Below are 18,662 nucleotides of genomic sequence, written 5' to 3' on the forward strand. Positions count from 1 at the left end.
GGATTGTGATCAAAAGCAGCCAGAATCCAATGCTGGAATATACATTTATGCATGTGGCAGATGCTTTTATCCAGTGCATTCAATAGCCTATATTAATTTTTGTCAGTATGTGTGTGCCCGGAGGATCGAACCTGTGACCTTTGTAGGCTAACACAATGTTCTCTTAATAGAGTTTCCTGGGAATCTTAATCGAGCTACATGAACGCTTACATAAAATATATGCAGAGTACACACTGTATGTCTGGATGTATTTTTTGTATTGCGAATGTTGCACACTGATAAGGAAGCCGTGTTCAAATTATGCACAGCGAATCTTAATTTTCACACGCTGGGTGTTGGATTTCAATTTGATTTGGCATTTGCAGGATTTTGATTTGGTGAACTTTATACTTGTTCTGTATAGGCATGTACTTCTCATCCATCCCCCAGCAGGTGCATAGACTTATGCACAGACATTGAAAGATAAAGAGAGTGTATCTATGGGCTGAATGCACAAAGAGCAATGTTGCTCACCCCAGTATCCGCCAAAGTCCACCTTAAAATCTCTTTGTTTCTAAACCAAGGCTGTCCTCCATTATAATCATTATTTATTTACCCTTATGCAATTCCAAACCATGTAGGCTGTTATTCGGCAGCAGTTGCAAAGATAAATGCAATGCAAAATTGATCATCTTCAGCTCTGCTACAGCTTTCAAATGAAACATGCCACATACGGCACAGGCTTGATGTCAATAACCTCTCAGGTGTCCTGTAACCAAATGTCAAGCATGGACCTTAGACTACATTTCTGGTGATTTTTCTTTCTACTGCCATTGTATGAAAAATTAAAAAACCCTTCTGGAGTAAACAGTTTTCTACATAAATCATCCTATGTAATGTAAAGAACTTACTGTGAAAATATAACCTTGATATATTAAACATTGACTTAAATAAAGAAATATATAGAAGATCAATGATTAAAATCAAACTTTGATGCTCTTTATCTCATAATTAGATCAAGACTTTAGTCCGTATTTTATAGACAGTGTTCATGTGAAATCACTTAAAAGATTATTTTCTTGTTTTTTCGCTAGAAAGAATATGAGTTCCACGTTGAGAACAACACAAAGGGTATCAAACAATGAATTTGAATTACTTTAAGTTACCAGGATATCACAGCCCAAGAACTTGATTTTTATTGGTTCTGTCATAATCACGTACAGAATACTTTGAAGGAAGACACTTAATATTAATGATTTTGAGGTACACAGCGCTCTTGCATGATCAGAGCACCGCTGTGGCTTGAGATTGAGCTGAATCTCATTACCTGTAAAAATTTTCCCGTAAGCGTTCTGACGAGCCGGTTTTCATTCCCTTTATGGCCCGTGTGAAATCAAAGGTTACTTTCCTTGTTTCATTTCTTTACAATGTGCTCCCCGTTTAATCGTGGTGGGAGGTCATCTCTGAGAGTGTTGATCAGGCCGGCGGGAACGAAAGAGATAGAAAGCAAAGTCATCTGTCTTGTCACAGTCAGCTACGCGCACCACTGCTTTCCAAAAACGAATTTTCCATTCCTTACCTTCAATGTCTTTTCTGTTAGCTCCTCCCTCTTTTTCTGTCTCTATCTCCTCATCTCTCCTCTTCGGTCCCGGTGGGGTTGAAGTTGTTGAAGGTCACTCTGATCTGGCTTACTTTCAGCATGGTGTCCGTGTAATAGACAGAGAAAATGAGACAACAAGAGTCCAGCAGTGCACAGTCAACACTTTCGCCCACCTATAAGAGGTGAAGTTTGTGAAGCCTTGTTTTTTTCCAAGGTATGCCTCTTGAATGTTAAGGGGCTTGTTCGGTGCCCCAGGTGTGCAGTTGGCGGAAGCTCGGCCAAAACCAACCTGAGACATTTTTTTTTACTGCACCCATCTGCCACACATTATAGCTGTTAGCTGACACCACACATGCACAAGCCACAGCAATACAATCTATCTTATTGACTACAGGCTTCCTTACAATGAGCGCAGCACAGCTTGATACGCTGTTGTTGATCATAAATCCATGCCCTAACTTCCTGCTTTATGTCTCCAATTAAAATCTCCATAAATCTTTATATTTAAACCAACACTGGCTGAACCGATAACGATACCCTGTGAATTATCGGCCGTCCTGATTAACTGGATGAGATGTGGCAGAGCTCTGATAAGATAAGACTTTCTCTGATGCGATGTAATTTTGTGAAGAGTAGATCTGAGGTACCGGGCTCTTTAATAACATGCACTTAATGGAATCCTTTCACACTCGCTGATTTCCATCAAATGCTAAACACTGGCACGGATCTTTTGCCCTTTCAAAGTTTTTCTGTTTCTCAGTATCCCACGCTGTGTCCAGACCTTGACCATGCATTTTAATGTCTGTACATGCACCCGTTTGTTCCTGCTGATGTCAAAACACAAATTCTTTCTTTCCTATTCAAGGACAAAATGGTATCTTTAAGGCCTCACACCCCTGGCAAGCCGTACGTTACCTTCAATAAATATGCACAGTAAAATGTACCTGATTATAATGCGTCCCCAGGGGCACAGCTTGCCCCATGGCATTCACTTCAAGGCATTGTAAATGCATTAACGCATCACTGTTTGAACTTTAAAAAGAGACATGTTTTTAAATGTGGGTATGGGGCAGTGGCGGCTCGTGACTGCTCTTCCGAGGATGCGCTAATTCAAAATAAGTGTTTGGATTATCACATGTGTGGTTCCCTTTTCCAAAATATGTGTCCTGCGTGTGGAGAGATCCTGTGTGCATCACGTGTTTTTTCAAAATAAGTGCCTGCTGCACACGCGTCAAAACCGTTTATGATAAAAGAGACGCTCACGTTCCCTAAATACACTTCAAGTTCAAGGCAGCAGGCACTTATTTTGGCATGACACGTGATGCACACACAATCTCTCAAAGCGCAAAACACATATTTTGAAATGACGAACCACACACATGACAAGCTACATACATGTTGTGACAAACTTTTTAAAAAAAAGAAGTCACCGGCCGCCATTGGTATGGGGGATGTAAGGATGATCAAAGATAAACCTGTTAGCGGTGTAGACAAACTTTAATGTTGCCATTCCTCAATATCTGATGCAAAGTGATCCCCCAGTGAGTTTTAATCCTCATTACATCCAACCCTAACTAGTACCGGGCACATTCTTCTTATGAGGTCTCGACCTTGGCATGACCGGCTAGACCAATTTGAGGGTATGAGGCTAATCACCCATGTAGGGAAGAAAGTAATAAAACAGGAAGAGTTCAGCCCATTAAATTAGGAAAGGGGAACCAGAGTAATTAATTAGAGTGTCTCACACTGCAGTGTTTAATTAACCCCTCGTCCAGCCCCCTTCACCCCAACGCCATCCGTCATGCGCCAACCTGGGCAATGAATTGCCCATCCTTGGGTGCCAGGGGCAATTAATCCACCCAACCGACCCAAGGCTACGTTCCCTGTCATGCTTGTGTACACACGCCCTTTCTTGCACTTCTGTCTCACTCACCGATACATATCACTGCACACAAGTAAGGAAAATGCAGTGCCCCATCTTATAAATCTCACACTGAGGGATCACATTGAAAAAAATCACTTTGCTTTTATTCTCGCTGTCTTCGTCTTCCTCCATTTCTTTCCCTTCATGTCCTCTGTTATTTCTGAGTATCTCATCCTGGTGTAATCTCATTTATTTTTTATATATCTGTGCTCAACGCCGAGGAGGCCTTTTGTCCCTTCGCTTCTGTCCCGTCCACAATGTCCTCGTCTACATGTAAAGTGTTAACCGTTTTAATTTGCTTAATCTCCCATTCATGCACTTAATTACACACGCTTTCACTTAGCTGGAAGTCACACTGTCCTCTAATGCTCTTTCCTTAGAGGCTTTGCTGTAAAGTGATTGAACCTCTTGAACCAACCTCACTTTTCTTTTCCCTTTGCTCTCCTTTAATGGAATGAGCTTGCAGCCCGCATCGCACACATTCTTTATTCATGCCGGTCCCCTATGGGCCTCCCCATACATCAGGGCTTTGATGCCTTTCACCCGCTTTTGTCAAATGGACGTCCCCAATGTTAGTATTGATCTTCATTATTGTCCTCATAGGGAACATGCCTCGAACAACCCTAGAAATATGCACACGCGCCTATGCGATATTATTAAGACGCACACTTGAAACAATCTGAAGAAACTGTTACTTTGTGTGTCTGTCCTGAAGCTTTTTGTCATTCGTCTGTGTCAGCAGCCATCTAGTTATAAAGAATAGCTGAAGCTGAAAGCTTACATTATTGTAATGAAGCAAATGCAAAGCGGAAGAACAGATGAAAAGAATGAACAAAGAAGATGTCGTTCTGTGAATCGCAAATACAAAGCTTTAGTTATATAGATATTACAGAATACAAAACATTAGACCATTGTTTTAAATCTTTTTGTCTTTTCTAGCTCCTAGGTCCTATCAGTGAGGGTTAAGCAGAACTTTACTTTCTTACTACATGAAAAATATGACATCAATTGTGATTTATATATGTATTGATAGCAATAATTAACATTTTCAAAGCTAAATTGAATGTATGTGTACCACTACCTGGGAATCACTGTATTAAATAAGAGTTTTTAGTCTGGTTATGAAATGATTTGCCTTGTTAGGGGGGATAATTGTCTCCTAAGAATCAGTTTGCCCCAAAACAGATTGTTATGAAAGTGATTTAGGAGCACGATTGTTTTGAAAGCCTTCTGCGTCTGCTTATCTTCTCGCACAAACCCACGCGGGTTTTGTACTCCGTCAGTACCTTTGAATTGCTGCTTTATCCCAGAGAGTATCGATATGATAAGCACATTTAATATCCATCTGAGATAATAAATAACATGCAGTGTCCAGGGTTGGTAGCACACCTCCATCAAAGTGATCTACAGCAGCCATTTTGTTCCACGCAGCACTGCTTTTATCAGTCACTACTGAGGAAAGAAGAGATTTAATTGGACTGCTTGACTTCTGGATGATTAGATCTTGGGTTTTAGAGAGCTAGACCAGCAATTTAAGCAGTACTTGAAAGTAGATGCATCTGCTATTAAACACACAGCGCCTTTGCATAGAAGTGTCCATCACCTTTTTTTCAACCAGCAACAGATTCCCATTTTTATAATGGTCTCACTTATGATATTAAAACTTGTACACAAAGCGCACTTACTGTTGTTTTCTTGTATTTCATCTCTGTTTGGCACTCTTTGAATGCCACTGCCAAATTCGTACACCTCCAACTTTTAATACTGTTATCTGCTGCCCCCCTGTCCCCAAACTCTCATGCAACATTTTCTTCATAGAACTGTCAGCTATTCCCAAATGCCATTTGAATTCCCGTTATAGTTGTTGTTTTTGGTCTGAAACGAAGTTAGAAAGGCTTCTTTGAAATTGAAGCGGTATGGAATCCCAACATGTTCGCCTTAGGGTTTCTGAGGCTCTCCTCACAACCTCGGCTTTAATATTAATCCATATTTAATTAGGAATAAACCGCTGCCTTTTTTGTTTATTTAGATCTGTTGTTCTCTGTGAATTCAGGGCTTGGGGAGACGCTCGTGGGGTTGACATGGGATTACTATTAATAAGCAAGTCAGAAGGGAGATGGGAAGTTTGATATCGGGAGCTTTTGTTTATCATGTCATTAGTGTTGAAATTTTGGGATTGTTACGCAACACTACTGCTTGAACAGTAATACCGCTTGTGTGAATTTTTTGTGCCAAAGTTAGAATCAAACTTATTAATTAAAGTATATGCAAAAACTTTCCATAAGGGGTCTAACTTGTATTGTTGCCATGACTTTTAGCATGAAGTCTGGTGCACTTTGCTGCTTTTTCTGACCGACTAGACCGAAATACAGGGTTCCCACGGGTCCTTGAAATCCTTGAAAGTTTGTGAATCTGGGGGAAATAATTCAAGGCCCTGGGAAGTTTTTGAAAATAAACATACATAGATACAGGTCATTGAAGGTGCTTGAATCTATTTTATGCAAGAAGTTTTCTGGAAAAAAATCCATATTATTCCCTTGTAGTGTAGGATAATATCATAAAATTTCTAGCCTTTAAAGCACACTTGCTAAACTGTTCGCTTTAAATGCTTATATCTTCTGTATGTGAATGTTGATTCATACCAAAATGCTTTTTTGCAAAGTTATGTTTAACACATGAAAACATCTTTAGGGTTACGTATGACACTGCGTCTCCCTTGCCATACTTCCTGTGCCCCTGTAACGCCGTCTTTGGCAATATTTCAGATAGCGATATACTTCCTGGCTCCTGCGTCACCCTGTCTTTGTCGTTAAGCCTAACCATTGGTTGAATTTTATAGACACATTCAGATGCACATACCCCTGGAGGCGTCCCCAAAGTGTCATCGCAGTGACGCATTGCGAGTTCCCTCGAAAATGGAATTTTAACAATGTATCTTAAAAGGTAACAAGATGTAAACTTGCTCTTACTTGAAATGTGTCCCCACATTTAGTCCTTGAATTTGAGGATATTGGACCTGGAAAGTCCTTGAAAGGTCATTGAATTTGAAGTTAACTGAGGTGTGGGAACCCTGGAAATAGTTCATCAGTTTGTTTTGTATGTCAGCATTGTCAGTGTGCCAAAGTTGGACTTCCCAGTTTTGTGTGTAATATGCATCAGGTAGTTTGTAAACCGTCTGTTGGCAGTCGGTGGGCGTGCTGTCTGACGTTGAGACTAGTGTACTGTAACTAGACCACCAGCTGTCATAGCAGCCCTGAACTAAGCAGTCAGACTGTTACATATTGCTTTGTAACTTCGAGGATGTAATAAGCATTCCTGGTACCATGACTCCTTTGAAAAATTCTGCTTCCTCAGTTGCCGAAAACCTATACAACTGTAATAAGATTACAGGTTAGCAGCCACCTCCACAATCAACCCACAGACAACACTCATGCCGGTGCAAGCACACGGGAGAAATAGCAGTCAGTGTTGACTTAATGTCAGCTATACATTTAGCTTTCACCCTGGCTTGCCTGGCAAGGGCCAGGAAAGAGAATCTAATTTATCTCAAGTCTCAGAGGTATGATGACTGCCATATTTTGACATACACACACACACATACACATACTCTTGGGTAAATAGGCTTCCACTAGACTTTCTCTTTCACTCACTCTCTCTCTCTCACTCACACGGCTATCCAAGCATGCCGAGGCATTCATGGCGCACCAATGAGTTATCGAGTGATTGACACCGTGCGGCCTCTCTAAATGACCATTGGTATTCATCAAAAGAACGTCACGGTGAATGAAGGGCTTTGAAATGCATGTGGGTCTAAACCTGTCATTCATTTAATGAATCTGTTTCTTATCATTTTTTTCTTTTCTAGAAAGGGATTCCTATTGGGGCCTTTTGCAAAGACTTCAATGAGAAAACCAAAGATCTGAAGGAAGGCATTCCTCTTCCCATCAAGATCAACGTGAAGGTACTTGTATGGTTAATTCTGAACACTGTTGTCATTCTAGATCAACAGGCCTTTGGCGATCACTCACTCTCGTGACATTTTAGAGGACTCGTAATTATTGCGTGTCATGCGATTGATCTTCGTCTCATTCGTTTTGTCACTTTTTTCTCTGTTTACGAGTCCCTTGAGGTGCTCGTTTACATTCGCATCCCAGGCGCATTTGCAAACAGCTATAGATGTGTTTTGAATGCCAAAGTGCAGATTAGTGTTTCTGTTGGCATTATGATCAAATGAAAGTATTAACTGAAGTGAAGTTTAGCTTTCCGTACAAAAGCGTGGCTTGTAAACAGGTTTTTCTATTTCTTTCACAGTGGGCACTTGTGGACCTGCAGAGATTTAGATAACAAATACTAAAGTGTGTGTAAATGACATGTTTTATATTATTTTTTCACTATTAATGTCACCAACATTATTGTTTGTTCACCAACTCTTTTTTTCCCAATACAATATTAAATGTTTTTTTGATTAGTGGTGGAAATGACATAGTATTGACTGAATCGTGCTATTTTGTGATCCAGCAAAAATCTCAGCTAAAGTTGTTTTTGTAATTTGTTTACTACATACGTAAAGAGCATTCTGTGAAAATAACCTTGATTTCTTTAATATGACTGAGTAAGGGCATGCCAAATATTAAATTTATTGTAAAGTCAAACTTTGCTGTTGGTAAATCTTAGAATTAGATTAAGATTTTAATTTAGAATCACATTTTACAGCTAACATTTTATGTATTCAGAATGCAAAAAATTAAATAATATTTTCACACTGTTGCATCATTTGATAATTAAATGTTGAAAATTATCAAAAATATTCTCTAAAATGATCTCTTCAATGACACATTTGAGGTAAGTTAACTCTAAAATTGCTGGGTTTTTTCAACCCAGCGTTGTTTCAAAATACGAAAAGCCCAGCCCATTGGGTTGTAATTTAACCTATGCTGGGTTGTTTAAACCCAGTGTTGGGTCAAATATAAAATTTTCTGCGTTAATTTAACACAATGACTCGGCTTATCCCTTTTTGGGTTGAAAAAAACTAGCATTTTTTTAGAGTGTATAGTTGGTGATAACCTCTATGCGTCAACTGCTGTAATTGCAGAGTTACCAAAATTGTCATTTCATTTTTATTTAATTAGATATAGACATTTAGGGCCAGCTAAATGTTTGAGCCACTGCAAACGTCCCTTGTACACTGACCCAGTGCGAAAGTGTTGACTGAAAGGCTGATCAGAAGCGTGGTCAACAGCCAATCACAGTGGCCGCAACACATGCTCCGACTTTGCATAAATGTAATTGGCTGGCTCGCTGGCTTTGGCACTTGAAAAATTGAGAAATGTTTAACTTCTGCCGCGAGCAACGGTAGTGACGCGATGTTGACGGATCCACAATTTAATTCGGCAACGCATGACTTTACCCATTAAAGCGACACTCCACTTTTTTTCCAGCTCCCCTTAAGTTAAACATTTGATTCTTACCTTTTTGGAATTCATTCAGCTGATCTCCCGGTCTGGCGTTATCACTTTTAGCATAGCTTAGCACAATCCATTGAAACTGATTAGACCATTAGCATTGCGCTAAAAAATACAGCTAGAATGAGAGTACACTGTAAAAAATAGCTGTAATTATGCAGCTGGTTGCCAGTAACTTACTGTAGAAGATAAAGACTGAAAATGTTTCATGTTCATTAAACTTGGAACAAAGTGTTGCCAGTAAACAACATAACTGTAAAATCTACAGTAAGTTACTGTCAGCTAGTCGCCAGTAATACCCAGTAATACTGTAATTTCTACAGAAATTTTTTACAGTGTATAGTTCCTAGCCATGTCTGCTTAGAAAATCACAACTTTTAATTTTCAATCAGTCTTCGTACACGATTTAACTACAAAAAAGTCAGGTTTTAAGTAAGAAAAATATCAACTCTTTGGTTATTTTTGAGCGCGATGCTAATGGACTAATCATTTAATGTGTGTGCTAAGCTATGCTAAAAGTACCACCAGACCTGGAGATCAGCTGAATGGATTCCAAAACGGTAAGAATCAAATGTTTAACTCTAGGAGAGCTGGAAAATTAGCTTATTTTCAAAAAAAGTGGAGTGTCCCTTTAAAAGTAAATGAGAAACTTTAACACTTTCGCCCCGTGTGAATGTATCGTTATACTTTACGCTAATTTGAGCTGCTCTTGTTAGATTGCATTGGCTATTGTGTAAATACGATTTTTACGCATGTGAAATTAGGTTCGGACGCTAGTCTTATTCCTCTCTAATCTTTATAATAAAATATTAAATTTCTTTTTTTCTAAGGGAAAACTAAAAAAAAATGCACACAAAAGAGAAAAAGTTCTACATCAAAAAGAAAAAAACTATTAAAACACTGCATGTAAAATTTAAAATATTTTTTTATTAACTTTAATCGGATTGGCTGTGCAAGTCATTTAGACTTAATATATTTTAAAGTTGACTATGCTTTAACTTATCAAATTACGTTATATTAAATCATAAGAATAAGTAACTTGAAACAACTTTATTTGATAAGTTAAAGGGTAGTCTTTTAAATAGTAAGTTGCAATGACTTTTAAAGTTAATTTGTTCAACCTTAAAATTAGGGCATTAAAAAACATTTACAGTGAGGATTTTAAACACTAAAAGTGCCTGATATAAAGGATATTCACCAGTTCATAGGTTACATTTATCCCCCACTCACCTTCTCTGAGGTTTTAGCCTGTTTATTATACCTTTCACTCAAGGACACACTTTCTATTCTTACATCTGATGTCAAAAGCCAGAATGTACTTCTTGGAGAAATGGGGTCATATGGCAGATCCCTCTCTTGTGTGCATTAGCAGCGTTTTACCGGACACCTTTGGACCTCCTATCTCTTTTCCAATAGTTCTGTATCTTCTTATCTACTCTCTTCCATTGTTCATCTACGCTCTGGTGGAAAATGAGTCGTCTAGCAATTCTCAGACGCTTTAAATAAAGATGGATTGATACTTGCGAAGTCAATGGCAGAGCTCATGCATGGGCATTGAGCAAAGGCCTATTATAAAGGTTGCGAGAAATTGCTTTTAATAACAGAGAGGTCATTGATCACAAATTTTTAAAGTGGCACGACTGCGTGAAATGAGAGTTCTCATTACAGGTCACCATCTCTTTAAGAATACAGAACTGTTGTGTGATTTCAATTCAATGTCCCTGTTTGAATAACCTTCTGTGTCTCCAGGTGAAATGGGATGATGCAGGCAACAATGCAGACATTTAAAAAAAATTATATGGCCACATTATGCTCAAGCACCGCCACACAAACCTCTCTGGGGTGTTTTAATGTCTCTGACTCATGTCTAATGTGCAGTCTCAGTCAACCCAAACACATAATCTTTTTTCTGAGCCGATTAGGCAAGAATCTGTGGTCCAGTTCTGACAAAGTTTAAATTTGGACTATTCTGTCGCATAAAGTAAAACTAGATTTTTTCTACAACGGTCACCGTCATCCAGCTCATCCCTTTGTTTTTCCTGTATGTTGCGGTGGCCCGAGGGTAAGGATTGCTGGCCTTTGTTGTTGGCGTTTCTCTGCGGATACAATAGCTCTTGTTCTACGACTAGCTGCAAGATCCTTTTCAAAGTAAGATGGTAAAATGTGGACTTCAAGGATGCCTTTGTTCTGAAATTCATTTAATACACATGCAATTGCTAACAAAGGGTTTGATTTATTTGACACAGAGAGTTTTGTATTGAAATTAGCAATCTTTGCATTAATATTAGCAAACTAAAGACCTTTTCACACACAGACCATGTGTCTGAGATTTGTCTGGGATCATTTGATTTTGGTTCATTCACACTGCCAATGACTTTACGGAATCTAGTCTGTTCACACACATCCCAAAAAGATCTCATAAAGACATGTGATGTGACATATATTTGTTATCGTGCACATTAATCGAGCATCTTAAGTTTTCTTATAATCAATGGTTTATCTCTTAAAGGAATAGTCTACCCTTTTGCCATATTAAACTATGTTATTACCTCAACCTAGACAAATTAATACATACCTATCTTTTTTCAATGCGTGCACTGTACAGTGCGTTGTGAATGTGTTAGCATTTAGCCTAGCCCCATTCATTCCTATGGTACCAAAGAAAAGTTTTATTTTGTGGCACCATACTTACTGGTATAACTCCTCATGCAACAGTCTTTAAATAGGCAAAACACGGAAGTGTTTGGTGGCTTCCCTGTTTGGTACCATAGGAATGAATGGGTCTAGCACCAAATTTCTAACAAACATCCCTTATTTCGCAAAAACATTTTTACGCTTGCTTGAGGTGGTTTTTGATTTATGCAAAAAGAGTAAATGCAAATAATTGTAGATGGAAATGCATTAATAAATTGCCAAAAAAATTAATTAAACCATCTAGCTGTATCAGCTGACATTGTGGTTACCATACTGTATATGGGCCTTGACATCATTGTAATGCCCTTGCTGTTAGTGCCTGCATCAAAAATTCTGCATTTCTTTTGTGCACAGCATTTAGTTTGGTTACAAGCTGCCATGCTAGTAAATGTATAACTTGCCGAATGGTAACTAAATGCAGTCCTGTCTCCATTTCTAAGCATGCCTTGTTTTATTTACTGTTTATTTACTGTTACCAACACCCCGATCATTCAAACAACTTGGATGGAAACGCACCTTATTTGCATTTGTTTGTTTTCTATATTTTTTGCGAATTTTGAAAAGATTTGCTTCACGTTTGGATGGAAACCCAGCTAGTAAAACTTCCCAGTGCTGTAACACTAAATATCAGCAAGCTATTGGTTAAGTGACTTTTTACAAACCCAAAGGACATTTCAATAAAACAACAACACAACCAAATGTATACGAAAAGAAAGCAAAAAATAAACAGTGTGAGAAAAACAACAAAGAATCACATTGTGATTTCCTGTGTTTATCCCACAAGACAATCGGAATATAAAAAGCATTCCCAGTTGGCAAAACAAAGAAAATCTTCTATTTGTAATTCATTCCTTTAGTCCTAAAGGCAGATCAGGCCTTAAAGCGTGAGTCCTCTGATGGAAACTGATGAGGCTTTGACAGGGATTTAAGATTAACTTGAGCTACATGATCTTCAGCTCGCGGGGGTGTCGGGGATATTCTGGTTAAGTTTACGGCCCGCTGCTAGCTTTAGGCTTTAACTGGATGGCTGCGATGAATTTTAGCCATTCTCTCTCCCAAAGCCAGGCTGACTGAAGTCCCAGTCGTCCCATTAAGCTGTCTGCTGCACACTCATTGTCTGTGAGCCTCTCTATGCAGACTAATCCATGCCTTAAAGCTTGGTTTCAGCAGGGATGGCGGTCGAGGGCATGTGTCGGGGTCTGGCTGTTTGTGTGTCTAGCTTCATGAGTTTATGAAAAGCTGTCAGAGTCTATGGATGGCAATGAGATTCTGTCAGGCTCCAAAGGTTCGATTGGTTTCTATAGGATTTGAGTTCCAGAAATGGATGGTGTGCGTTACTGATACCACCCGCTATGTGTGATGATCCTGACAGACCCAAAGCGATTGCTTCGGCAACGGAAAATAACAATTTGTGCCTACTGTCCAAACAGATGATCATCATATATAAATCCAACACGTAATCCGTAACGTTAAAGATTAACCGCAGTGCGCAAAGCTTGAAATGTTTGAGAAGGCCTGGCTGGTTCTCACTGCATATTATACTCCAGCATTTAAACATTTCTGAAGTTGCCCGTGGGATTTGAAATGTTGGGAAATGTGCAGTGACTGTGATTTTCACACTCCCACAAAAACCACCAACCTGGTTAACACATTGATCAAAAAACCATTAGATATTGTTGTTGGCATTTGTAGGGGGCACTGTTATGTTTCATTTATTTTATATTTTAAAAGGACAGTTAATTCTGATCCAGTGTTGGAAGCAAATATTAAATATCAATAAATAAGTCTGTGGCTGTACTTTCCATATTACCATTTAAAATTGATGTATAGTGATAATAATAATAAATGTAACTTCTTTTAAAAATGAATGTATTCTGTTCGGTTCTTACTTCTATTATTCTAACCACCTAACAATAGATGGTTAAACACATTATTCAATGTAAATTTCTCTCTTTAAATGGATGAGCATATACTGAAGGCATCCCTTTTCTCGTTTCTTTCAGCCGGACAGGACGTACGACTTAAAAATTGGACAGCCCACCGTGTCTTACTTCTTAAAACAGGCCGCAGGCATCGAGAAAGGAGCTGGAAAGACGGGTAAGCCGGCCCTATTACAGCCAGTGTGCACCCATGGTCATACATCCTTCATTGCACCTTACAGCAGTCTATTTTGTATATCTCGCCAATGCCTTATGTTTCAGCAATAGACTGACTTTCCCCTGCAGGGTGTTTTGCTTGAGATTGAATTTTTTGACTGATGATATATTGATGATGAGCTGCAGCGGTAGAAAGGCGTGCAGTTATTAAGGACAAAGCGGTGGTAAGGGTGGGACCAAAAGAAAAGAGAATTATGGATTCGCTTCATTTTTGCCTGTTCCACTCCAGCTCAATTATTCTCTCTCATGCGCCCACTCGTTCGCTCAGGCTTTCTTCTCTTTCCTACACTTCATCTCCACTTCCGTTTTGCTCAATCATGACCAACCACACCTCCTGCTGATTTCTGTTTTTGTGCTACTGTGTTTTATCATCACTTTCTCTCTTTTTCTCTCTCCCCCGACCCACTCTTTGCTGTATCTATCAGGGCATGAGACCGCTGGTATGGTGTCTGTGAGGGCCGTATACGAGATTGCCCAGGTCAAGTCGCAGGACGAGAGCTTTAAGCTGCAGGACGCCTCCTTGCAGACCGTTGTCAAGAGCATCATTGGTTCGGCCAGATCCCTCGGCATCAAAGTCGTAAATGAGTGAGAGTCTTTGTTTTTGCATATACACTGCATGTATAAAGTTTGAAATGATTTAAAGAATAATTAAATGTATGAATGAATGAAAAGAGAAATAAATAGATTATTACCAAAATGCTAAAGTAAATTATTTAAACAAAAATATTAAATTTAACACTAAAATGTGTGAAGCCTATGTATTAATTAGTGCTGAGCAAAGATTAATCGCGATTAATCGCATACAAAATAAAAGTGCATTTTTGCCTAATATATGTGTACTGTGTGTAATTATTATGTATATTTAAACACATACATATATACATTTAAGAACATATTTATTTATATATTCATTTTTATTGTTAATATATTATATAGAATAAATAAAAAAAAAAAATATATATATATATATATATATATATATATATATATATACACACACACATGTAAATGTTTCTTAAATACAAACATGAATGTGTGTGTATTTATATATATATAATAATAACTAACAGCACACACTCAAATATTATGCAAAAAAATCACTTTTATTTTGTATGCAATTAATCACGATAAATCTATGCCCAGCATTTATTCATTGCAGTAAACACATTTATTTATCGTCCTCATTTAATTCTTTATTTTTAATATGTATGCATCTACAATTTATCTCTGATACTCAAGTTTATATTCATGAGCCATTAGATTATAACAGAATCATGAGAAATATAAATCAGGACCTGTCCAAACCATTGACTGGTACTGTAATTTTTCCATGTATTAAATTTGTTGCTGTTTTAATATTCAAGCACAGTCCTCTTATGTAGTCGTGTCACAGTGTTCTAGCATGAGTAGTAAATCTTTTAAATCTTTTAATCTTTTCAGAGAATAAATATTGCAAACACAATCCCACCACCTACTAAAATCCTTAATAAGATATCTGAATAAAACATGACTGTATAAAATCTTACTTCCACCAACTGATAAATGAAGTTTCTTTTGCTCCTAAATGTCATTTTCCATGGTCTAGAATTGATTTTGATTTGCAAATTTATTTTTAGGATAAATAATCATTTAAGAGCAATTAGTAATTGTAGGAAATGCTACTAGTTTATTTATCGGCAGTAATGTTTGCATAAATCAAGCTTGCTGCTCACAACGTCTTTATATTTGGCAACATTTGGCATGACAATAAAGCGGTGTGTTCTGCATATCAGAGTCTTTGTCTTTCGCTGAAGCTGTTTAATAAATGAACCGTGTCACTTAGGCACAACTGCTCAGACCCATCATTTGAGCATGAGGGAGGAGTAATGTTCCCCTTGCATTTCAATTGATCGGCAGAAACTTTAGAAATTCTAATGTTATGTAGATTTGCTGATATGCCTCTCATCTCCATCTTCCTGTCTGTATGTCTCCTCCCCTCTTCTCTTGTCATCCATCTGCTGTCAGTCTGTCACCAGAAGAGTACGAGGACTTTCTGCGAGAACGTCAGGAGAGACTGAAAGCCGAAGCCGAGGCAGCGGCCGCCGCAGAGGCAGCGGCAGGAAAGAAGAAATGAAGTGCTGCTGCGTCCTAGTTATTTATCAATACAATTGCTAAACCTGCTTCACACTGATTATGCTATTTTGCAATTTTTTGCTAATAAAATGCCTACTTAAAAACATACTGAGGTGGATTTTTTCTCACTATCTCACATTATCGATTATTTCTTCTTTACCAGTCTTCTCTTTTCTCTCCCTCCTCCACTTTCTCGTTTCTATTTGTCTTTTGCTCTGCCTCCTACAACCTTTCTTACGCCTTTAAGCCACTTTCTATCTTTCTCTCTCTCTCTCATCACCAGACTCAGCCATCTTTCCAATCTCTGGGTATTAATCCAGGGTTTCATAAATGTCATGTCTATGACAGCTATGGTGGAGCAGATTGCCTTATGGCAAGACGGTGACAAGAAATACTCATTGATATGCCGTGATAAAGTAGGACATGTTCGGTTTTTTCAGCATTTATTTTAGGAAACTTTCCTTCAAACAGACAGAAAGGTTATTGTCCTTTAGCACTCATTCTTTACCTGCGTTAACTCAAATTAACCATTTCTTTTAAAGGAATAGTCAATTTTCTTAAAAAAAATCCAGATAATTTACTCACCACCATTTCATCCAAAATGTTGATGTCTTTCTTTGTTCAGTTGAGAAGAAATTATGTTTTTTGAGGAAAATATTGCAGGATTTTTCTAATTTTAATGGACTTTAATAGAGCCCAACACTTAATACTTAACTCAACACTTAACAGTTTTTTTCAACGAAGTTTCAAAGGACTCTAAACGATCCCAAACGAGGCATAAGGGTCTTATCTAGTGAAACGATTGTCATTTTTGACAAGAAAAATAAAAAAATATGCACTTTTAAACCACAACTTCTCGTCTAGGTCCGGTCCTGTGACCTCATGTAAATGCGTAGTGACGTAGAGAGGTCACGTGTTACATATATGAAACGCACATTTGCGGACCGTTGTAAACAATAAACTGACACAAAGACATTAATTAGTATCATTCCACATACAGCAACGTCGGAACGGTCCTCTTTCAACACACTTGTAAACACTGGGGCGTAATTTCGCGTTCGTCCTCTGTGACCTCTTGACGTCATGACGTATTGCGTGGGGTCGCGTGGCGCATCACAGGACCGGACCTAGAAGAGAAGTTGTGTTTTGAAAGTGCATTTTTTTTTTTCTTGTCAAAAATGACAATCGTTTCGCTAGATAAGACCCTTATGCCTCGTGTGGGATCGTTTAGGGGTTGTGTACACCAAAACTTTTACGCCCGCGGCCGGCGCATGTTTTCAATTGTTTCCAATGGAAGCTCGGCGTTTTTCAAATAAGCCAGCAGCTAGCGGGTTTTTTCCGCGCTGAAAACCGGCGCTCGGCGGTTTTTCCGTGCTCGGCGCTGAGCGTTGAGAGTTGAAAGAGATTCAACTTTGGGAGAAAAGCTCCGCTCGTCAATGTCAGTTCTCACACGGCCGCCCAATCACAACGGAGGAGGGGCGGGATATTACCACAGCAACCAACCGGCTCACAGCTGAAGTATCACAGCTATCAAAGCGCTCAGCTGAAGAAAGCTGGCACTCAGCTGAAAAACAGCTGGCATTCGGCGTCCTCAAGGCGTTTTCAGCCGCGTTTAATGGTTTTGGTGTGTCCAGCCCCTTAGAGTCCTTTGAAACTCAGTTGAAAAAAAACTGTTAAGTGTTGAGTTAAGTATTAAGTGTTGGGCTTTATTAAAGTCCATTAAAATGAGAAAAATCCTGCAATGTTTTCCTCAAAAAACATAATTTCTTCTTGACTGAACAAAGAAAGACATCAACATTTTGGATAACATGGTGGTGAGTAAATTATCTGGATTTTTCTTTTAAGAAAATGGACTAATCCTTTAATCAAAATTATGACGACATCACCCACAAACCACCATAACTTAAACTTGTAAATTAAAATACATTAAACTGCATTTAATAAGTGACGTCAACAGATTTATCTCTCTGATTTTGTTGATGATTCAATAAATGAAGCTCAATATCAGTTTGAAACCATACTGTAACATACTGCTATTTGTCAATATTTATAAATATTTGATGCTTTGTATCTGACATTGACCCATGTTGAGTGACAGGCAAAGATAAACATTTTGTAGAGATAATATGGATACTTTGAGATACAGCTTGGCAAAAAAACCTATTTGGAGGTTGTAGACTGTAAACAGACATAAAAATTGTGATGGATGATAACTCCATGCGCGCCAGAGTCATAAAACCAATGAAATCCCTTCCCGTAAGTCTGATGTTGTTGACAAAAGCTTGTCAGAAATGAGTGAAAGGCAGAGATTTCTTCCTGCTTACAAATACTATAAGAGTGCCAAACCAGTGGCGTTCTCTTTAATTTCTGGGATTCATCCAAGTCTTCAGTCACACTCCCAGGCTTTCTAAACTGACAGAGCGTTGTCAATCTCACAGACAGCTATTTCACAAAGAACAGGTTTTCAGCATGGAAAAGCAACGATAACATAAAGAGGTTATCATCTATCAAATAGCCTCTTGGCTGCTTTTCCCTGTTTTGAGGTTCATAGAGAGTGATAGTTTGTACTGGGATGAGGGGTCTTTTTGTCAAAAATATTTGTCTTTTTCTCAATATGTTTTGTACGGGAGAACATTCTGAAAAAAGGGCAGAAATCTCATAAAACCTCTAATAGTTATTTGGAGGCTGGTTTAAGCTTGTGTATTTTCTCCGGATCATGATGGATCTGCAGATAA

The 18,662-nt window shown here is 38.4% G+C and overlaps 1 protein-coding gene across 1 annotated transcript in view; it reads left to right on the forward strand.

Moving 5' to 3' along the window:
- mrpl11 (mitochondrial ribosomal protein L11) overlaps positions 1-16,033 on the forward strand; it is a 38,667-nt gene extending 22,634 nt beyond the window's left edge. Inside the window, exons 3-6 of the mRNA XM_065270082.1 lie at positions 7,369-7,464; positions 13,663-13,756; positions 14,241-14,400; positions 15,820-16,033. Coding sequence (XP_065126154.1) covers positions 7,369-7,464; positions 13,663-13,756; positions 14,241-14,400; positions 15,820-15,928 — 459 coding nt within the window. The 3' untranslated portion in view covers positions 15,929-16,033. The remainder of the gene's footprint in view (positions 1-7,368; positions 7,465-13,662; positions 13,757-14,240; positions 14,401-15,819) is intronic.
- The last annotated feature ends 2,629 nt before the right edge of the window (positions 16,034-18,662 follow it).

The sequence above is a fragment of the Paramisgurnus dabryanus genome, chromosome 16, assembly GCF_030506205.2.
Source record: "Paramisgurnus dabryanus chromosome 16, PD_genome_1.1, whole genome shotgun sequence".
Taxonomy (NCBI): domain Eukaryota; kingdom Metazoa; phylum Chordata; class Actinopteri; order Cypriniformes; family Cobitidae; genus Paramisgurnus; species Paramisgurnus dabryanus.